The sequence below is a fragment of the Triticum aestivum genome, chromosome 5D (assembly GCF_018294505.1).
Source record: "Triticum aestivum cultivar Chinese Spring chromosome 5D, IWGSC CS RefSeq v2.1, whole genome shotgun sequence".
NCBI lineage: Eukaryota > Viridiplantae > Streptophyta > Magnoliopsida > Poales > Poaceae > Triticum > Triticum aestivum.
This window is the reverse complement of record NC_057808.1, coordinates 326,836,358-326,844,356: the sequence shown is the minus strand read 5'-3', so window position 1 is coordinate 326,844,356 and position 7,999 is coordinate 326,836,358. Positions and strand designations below refer to the sequence as shown.

General features: G+C 51.6%; 1 protein-coding gene across 1 annotated transcript; it reads right to left on the bottom strand.

Annotated features, from left to right (window-relative positions):
- Positions 1-5,868: 5,868 nt before the first annotated feature.
- On the bottom strand, positions 5,869-7,653 carry LOC123124792 (dual specificity protein kinase shkB-like). The gene is made up of 5 exons (XM_044545347.1): positions 7,500-7,653; positions 6,735-7,394; positions 6,479-6,497; positions 6,238-6,404; positions 5,869-6,146 (listed from the first exon to the last, which is right to left on the bottom strand). Exons 1-5 carry the CDS (start codon positions 7,614-7,616, stop codon positions 5,967-5,969), a joined length of 1,143 nt encoding a protein of 380 aa, XP_044401282.1. The 5' UTR covers positions 7,617-7,653; the 3' UTR covers positions 5,869-5,966.
- Positions 7,654-7,999: the final 346 nt, after the last annotated feature.

Below are 7,999 nucleotides of genomic sequence, written 5' to 3'. Positions count from 1 at the left end.
ATATCTCATATGGTCCATGACGTTAAAAACGTCTTTGAAGTCCCGATTCTAAGCCATTAAGCATGGTGCACTAAACTATCAAGTGGTCATCATTTCGAGCTTGCCAAACGCTCATAACGTCTGCATTTGCTCCTATAATCGGTCTGTCACCTAGCGGTGCATCAAGGACATAATTCTTCTGTGCAGCAATGAGGATAATCCTCAGATCACGGATCCAATCCGCATCATTGCTACTAACATCTTTCAACTTAGTTTTCTCTAGGAACATATCAAAATAAAACAGGGGAGCTAAACGCGAGCTATTGATCTACAACATAGATATGCTAATACTACCAGGACTAAGTTTATGATAAATTAAAGTTCAATTAATCATATTACTTAAGAACTCCCACTTAGATAGACATCCCTCTAATCATCTAAGTGATCACGTGATCCATATCAACTAAACCATGTCCGATCATCACGTGAGATGGAGTAGTTTTAATGGTGAACATCACTATGTTGATCACATCTACTATATGATTCACGCTCGACCTTTCGGTCTCAGTGTTCCAAGGCCATATCTGCATATGCTAGGCTTGTCAAGTTTAACTTGAGTATTCCGCGTGTGCAACTGGTTTGCACCCATTGTATTTGAACGTAGATCCTATCACACCCGATCATCACGTGGTGTCTCAGCACAAAGAACTTTTGCAACGGTGCATACCCAGGGAGAACACTTATACCTTGAAATTTAGTGAGAGATCATCTTATAATGCTACCGTCGATCTAAGCAAAATAAGATGCATAAAAGATAACCATCACATGCAATCAATATAAGTGATATGATATGGCCATCATCATTTTGTGCTTGTGATCTCCATCTCCGAAGCACCGTCATGATCACCATCGTCACCGGCGCGACACCTTGATCTCCATCGTAGCATCGTTGTTGTCTCGCCAACTTATGCTTCTACGACTATCGCTACCGCTTAGTGATAAAGTAAAGCATTACAGGGCGATTGCATTGCATACAATAAAGCGACAACCATATGGCTCCTGCCAGTTGCCGATAACTCGATTACAAAACATGATCATCTCATACAATAAAATATAGCATCATGTCTTGACCATATCACATCACAACATGCCCTGCAAAAACAAGTTAGACGTCCTCTACTTTGTTGTTGCAAGTTTTACGTGGCTGCTACGGGCTGAGCAAGAACCGTTCTTACCTACGCATCAAAACCACAACGATAGTTCGTCAAGTTAGTGTTGTTTTAACCTTCTCAAGGACCGGGCGTAGCCACACTTGGTTCAACTAAAGTTGGAGAAACTGACACCCGCCAGCCACCTGTGTGCAAAGCACGTCGGTAGAACCAGTCTCGTGTAAGCGTACGCGTAATGTCAGTCCGGGCCGCTTCATCCAACAATACCGCCGAACCAAAGTATGACATGCTGGTAAGCAGTATAACTTGTATCGCCCACAACTCACTTGTGTTCTACTCGTGCATATAACATCTACGCATAAAACCTGGCTCGGATGCCACTGTTGGGGAACGTAGTAATTTCAAAAAAATTCCTACGCTCACACAGGATCATGGTGATGCATAGCAATGAGAGGGGAGAGTGTGTCTACGTACCCTCATAGACCGAAAGCGGAAGCGTTAGCACAACGCGGTTGATGTAGTCGTACGTCTTCAAGATCCGACCGATCCAAGTACCGAACGTACGACACCTCCGAGTTCAGCACACATTCAGCTCGATGACGTCCCGCGAACTCCGATCCAGCAGAACTTCACGGGAGAGTTCCGTCAACACGATGGCATGATGACGGTGATGATGTTGCTACCGACGCAGGGCTTCGCCTAAGCACCGCTACGATATGATCGAGGTGGAATATGGTGGAGGGGGGCACCGCACACGGCTAAGAGATCAAGAGATCAATTGTTGTGTCCAGAGGTGCCCCCTGCCCCCGTATATAAAGGAGGGAGGGAGAGGCCGACCCTAGAGGGGGCGCGCCAAGTGTGGGGAGTCCTACTAGGACTCCCAAGTCCTAGTAGGATTCCCCTTTCCTTTCCGGAGTAGGAGAGAAGGAAAGAGGGGGAGAGGGAGAAGGAAAAGGGGGCTGCACCCCTTGTCCAATTCGGACCAGAGGGGGGGCGCGCGCCTCCTTCCTTTTGGCCTCTCTCCTCTATTCCCGTATGACCCAATAAGGCCCAATACTTCTCCCGGTGAATTCCCGTAACTCCCCGGTACTCCGAAAATACCCGAATCACTCGGAACCTTTCCGATGTCCGAATATAGTCGTACAATATATCGATCTTTACGTCTCGACCATTTCGAGACTCCTTGTCATGTCCCCGATCTCATCCGGGACTCCGAACTACCTTCGGTACATCAAATCACATAACTCATAATACAAATCGTCATCGAACTTTAAGCGTGCGGACCCTACGGGTTCGAGAACTATGTAGACATGACCGAGACACGTCTCCGGTCAATAACCAATAGCGGAACCTGGATGCTCATATTGGCTCCCACACATTCTACGAAGATCTTTATCGGTCAAATCGCATAACAATATACGTTGTTCCCTTTGTCATCGGTATGTTACTTGCCCGAGATTCGATCGTCGGTATCTCAATACCTAGTTCAATCTCGTTACCGGCAAGTCTCTTTACTCGTTCCGTAATACATCATCCCGCAACTAACTCATTAGTCACAATGCTTGCAAGGCTTATAGCGATGTGCATTACCGAGTGGGCCCAGAGATACCTATCCGACAATCGGAGTGACAAATCCTAATCTCGAAATACGCCAACCCAACAAGTACCTTCAGAGACACCTGTAGAGCACCTTTTATAATCACCCAGTTACGTTGTGACGTTTGGTAGCACACAAAGTGTTCCTCCGGTAAACGGGAGTTGTATAATCTCATAGTCATAGGAACATGTATAAGTCATGAAGAAAGCAATAGCAGAATACTAAACGATCAAGTGGTAAGCTAACGGAATGGGTCAAGTCAATCACATCATTCTCCTAATGATGTGATCCCGTTAATCAAATGACAACTCATGTCTATGGCTAGGAAACATAACCATCTTTGATTCAACGAGCTAGTCAAGTAGAGGCATACTAGTGACACTCTGTTTGTCTATGTATTCACACATGTACTAAGTTTCCGGTTAATACAATTCTAGCATGAATAATAAACATTTATCATGATACAAGGAAATAAATAATAACTTTATTATTGCCTCTAGGGCATATTTCCTTCATTTCCTTCCTCCTTCCTCCCCCTTCCTTCTCTCCTAATCCAACTAGGGAAAGGGGGGAATCCTACTCCCGGTGGGAGTAGGACTCCCCTTGGGGCGCACCTAGGAGGCCGGCCTCCTCCCCCTCCTCCACTCCTTTATATACGGGGGAGGGGGACACCCCATAGACACACAAGTTGATCATTGATCTCTTAGCCGTGTGCGGTGCCCCCCTCCACCATAATCCACCTCGGTCATATCATCGTAGTGCTTAGGCGAAGCCCTGCGCCGGTAGCTTCATCATCACCGTCATCACGCCGTCGTGCTGACGAAGCTCTCCCTCGACACTCTACTGGATCGTGAGTTCGTGGGACGTCACCGAGCTGAACGTGTGTAGATCGTGGAGGTGTCGTACGTTCGGTACTAGGATCGGTCGATCGTGAAGACGTATGACTACATCAACGCGTTGTCATAATGCTTCCGCTTTCGGTCTACGATTGTACGTGGACGGTAGACGAATATCTCATTTACAGGTCGAGGAATATCTCGTTTGCGGGTCGAAAACGTGCGCGGTAGAACAGAAACCGTATATGAAACTGCATAATTTGAAAGAAAAAAAGTTTCGCGGGAGAAATTGCAACCATAGTAGTTCATCACATACTACATGGTCAAACACTAATTCATTACTAGTTCATATTACATACTACATTGACTACTAGTAGTAAGGGGGGTGAGGATCTCACGGCGGCGAGCTCGCGGCCATGGACGACACGGTGGAGGAGCTCAATCCTCCTCGTCGGAGCTGTCGAGGTCGATGTACTTCTCCCTCTGCTCCTCGCGGATGCGCCGCCACTCATCGTCCTTCTCCTTGGCGGCAAGGTTCGCCGCGACCGCCTGCTGAAACACAAGGTCTTCGAGCTCCTCGTGGTGGCGCCGGCGCTCCGCCTCCTCGCGCAAGCTGCGTTCGGCAATGGCGGCCGCGACCGTGTCGACATCGGCGACGAGGTCCTCAGGCCCGACGACGCCGAGGAGCACGATCTCCTCGGGCTCCTGCGGCTCCTCCTACCACTCCATCTTCACGGGGAGAAGCCTCGCGCCGGAAGAGGAAGAGCTCGACGCGCGGGTGAGCCACGCGGTAGATCTCGAGCCCGCGACGGAGGACCCCGTGACCTGCTGACGGTCGTACTCCTCCGTCTCGCGACGGAGGAATCTCGACGGCGGCGAGAGGCCCCGGTTCGTCCACTTCTTCGCCCCGTGCTTTCTCGCGTCGTCCGAGCGGACACGACGCTCGCGCTCGGGGTTGCGGCGACCGCCGGAGCCATGGCCGAAGCTCCACATGGCGTTTCGAGGCAGATGCGGGCTCGACGGCGGCGAGAAATGCGAGGGGGCAGTGGGGAATCGCAGCGGAACACGGCGGTGGAGAGATAGGGTTTCGACCCGTATCCCCCCCCCTCCCCGCAAACCCATAGATATGCCGCTTCTGCTGGGCGGTTTGCGGGCCGCGGTAAATTTTTTTACGAGCCGGACGAGTATACGGGCTCTGTTCTGGCCAGAAAATTTGGGCCGAGCTCGTATACTCGCCGGACTTATGCGGGTTTGCCTGATTTGCGGGGTCTGCTAGAGATGCTCTAACTCTCATACACCCACATATATGAATATCTAGGTAGCAAATATGTTGACCGGAAGAGTGTTAATACATGTACAAGTGATAGCATCTGTTGCTACTTGCTAGCTGTAAAGGAATTTTGGATCTTTGTATCTTACAATGCATGTTGAAACATGTTTATTTACCTTATTAGAGTCGATTATGATTTATTATGATTGCAGCCACTAATTCATTTTTATTTTTCTTGCACAAAGCGGATGGCAACCCAGATATGGAGTGTTAGGCATTTTTTACATCTCCGTGGATACAAGAATCCAGAGCTAGAGATGATTGAGAGGATTTCATTAGTTATTTTGATATAAAGGAGATGATAAAGGAATTGGGGTCAAACCCTTGGGACAATGTTTATTATCAGAAGAAGGTGGCCAATGGAAACTTCATGGTTGAGTTAACTGATGATGCAGACATTATGAATATGCTAGAGGAATTTGATGCTTATACGGAAATCAGTTTGCATATTTGATTGGGGGCGAGCAAATGCAAACGAGAAGCCATGGGAGGCGAGCGTGGCGCGCGGCCGACTTGAGCGTTGTGTGTTGGATGTGACACGAGCGACCGCCATCGGGCCGAGCCGGTCGGAAGAAGCCGCATGGCCCGGTTCAGCAGTGAGAAGAATAGTCAGAAAAAAAACCACCGACGCGGCATGCCAGCTGGACCTAACAATTGTGATCGACCGGTCAGAATGCTCGCAAAAATTTAAACAGGGTAAATTATAACAACATTGGGGTAAAACGGATAAAACTTGGCTAAATGGGATAATTAGTGTTAAAAATGTCAAAATAGGGCGTAAAAACCGGAATTCACTCTTTCTTTTTCTTTTGAGAGGTAGATGGTTTCGGTAGTTACTTTTACATTTATGTTTGCAGGTTTAGTTTCCTTGCTTTTGGTCGTTTACCGTACTTTGAAGAACTCTGGTGGTTTCTTCAATGAAAATCGATGGGGAGGCTCATTGTTTCAAAAATAAAATTTAGAAAACTCCGGTAAAAAGATCCGTACAACTCCTCCGCTTAGAGCACATGCGTGGCCACTGACGGGCCAGGGCATTACACGTACGTACGACCGTGTCACACCAGCTGCTCTTGGATACCTCGAAGTGCCACGGTGATGGCGGCAAACGAAGGCCTCCTCGAAGGCTCCGCGTACCACGCCCGGCAGATGAGATCAACCAGGGCTCCAGTAGCAGCATCCGCGTCGCCTTCCGGGAGCCTTGGCCTCAGTTTTCCATCCGCTACCTCCAACGCAATCTGTGAAGCACAAACAGTACAGACAGACTGAGTCAGCAAGCTCGATCGATCGAAAAGTTAATGGCAATGCAGCTCGTGCCCGCGATTATACCTTGCTAGGCCCGTAGCTGGTGTCTATGTACGGGTGCTCCCCGGTGACGAGCTCGTTGAGCATCACGCCGAAGCTGTACACGTCGCACTTCTCCGTGTACGGCTCGCAGCGGATCACCTCGGGCGCCATGTACACGTACGTCCCTGACAAGATGCTCAGATTAAGAACTGCGACGGGAGAAGTCGAGAAATTTGCCGGCGTGCATGCATGCACGGGCGATCGAGCGGTGCCGGTGTCTTACCGGTTTCGCCGGTGAGCGCCTGCGCGCCGTCCGGCAGGAACCTGGCGTGGCCGAAGTCGGCGACCCGCGCGCGCGAGTCGGCGTCCAGCAGCACGTTGCTGGGCTTCAGGTCCCGGTGCAGCACCCGCGGCGTCTGCTCGTGGAGGTGCCGCATCGCCAGCGCGACCTCCAGCGCCCTCCCCACCCTCTGCGCCAGCGGCCGCGCCGGCGGCAGCTCCTTCCTGCGGCGCTCCTTGCCCCCGTGCAGCCACTCCACCAGCGTGGCGCCGCTGAGGAGCTCCGTCACCAGGAAGCAGCTCTCCGGCGGGCGCAGGCACGCGCCCATCAGCCGCAGCACGTGCGGGTGCCGCTGCCGGGAGAGGACGTCCAGCTCCTGCGCGAAGAAGGCCTCGGCGCTCGGGTTGGAGCGGAGGAGCTCCGGCCGGATCCACTTCACCGCCACCTCCAGCCCCCTCCACGTCGCCCGGTGTATCTCCGCCGTCGTCCCTCGGCCTATCGTCTCGTGCAGCTCGATCTGTTTCACGCTCCACGAACAGCACGCGGTAAGAAAACCCGATCGATATGCACGCACGGCTTCTGCCTCTTGCTGATTCGTTACCTCGTCCGGTGCGACGGACCAGCCGTGCTGCACCGCGAGGTCTCTCGTGGCGGCCAAGTACGGGTCGCGGGGCGGCGCTTCTATCGACTCCGGTTCTTCGTCCCCGTCCTCGTCGTCGGTCGCCGTCGCGGCCTCCGCGTCTTCGTCGACGCTCCTGTGAGGCGGGCGCTCCTCGTCGTTGGACATGAGGTGCAAGAAGCCGTGCTCCTGGGCGACCTCGAGGCAGAACCGGAGGTACTGCTGCGCGTTCTCCAGCCGGGCCTTGTACGTCTCCTTGAGATCGCTCTGCTTCCGCAGCTCCTCCTTGAGCTTCGCGACCTTGACAACACACACGGCACGTACAACACAGAGCTAGAATCAACCACTGCAAAGCAAATCTCCGATCATTTCCTCGAGTTGTAGGATATGTGTCAATGTGTTTACCTGTTCGCAGCACTCGGGGTTGGGCGAGGGCGAGAAGAAGATGCCGGCGAGGCGGCCGCGGAGGCCGCGGTGCTCGTGACGCGTGCGCTGCCCGTTGCCCGTCGGCGTGCTCTCCATGGCCGGCGGGAGGTTTCGGTTCAGGCCGCTGTGCGGTTCGGCCTCGGTATTGAATGGAGAAACGAAAAGGCGGATGAGATAGCCGATTGGAAACCGTGGGGAGTGACGGTGCAAGGTGTAAGCGGACAAGAGGTGCGGTTCATCCAATGCAATGTGCACCAGAGTTTTGGAATTTTCGTAGTAGAAGCATGAATGCGATTTTTTTTTTTTTTTGAGACAAATGAATGCGATTGGTGGCATTTTCCAACTGGAGGTGTCAAGCCGGCAAGCTTCGCTGGCCCAACTGCCCAAGTGCTTCCTATGGGCACATTTTTCATTTTCCGGTTTTTTTAGGGGTTCATTTTCCGGTTTTAGAGTCTGCATATTCTTCGGCTGCATCCAGA

Bases quoted from the DNA above. Each gene is read 5' to 3' on its own strand.
- LOC123124792 (XM_044545347.1), bottom strand. From the start codon at position 7,616: ATGGAGAGCACGCCGACGGGCAACGGGCAGCGCACGCGTCACGAGCAC. The intron at 7,395-7,499 runs GTAAACACATTG...TGTGTTGTCAAG, and splicing joins ACCCCGAGTGCTGCGAACAG to GTCGCGAAGCTCAAGGAGGA. The intron at 6,147-6,237 runs GTATAATCGCGG...TGTGCTTCACAG, and splicing joins CCAGCTACGGGCCTAGCAAG to ATTGCGTTGGAGGTAGCGGA.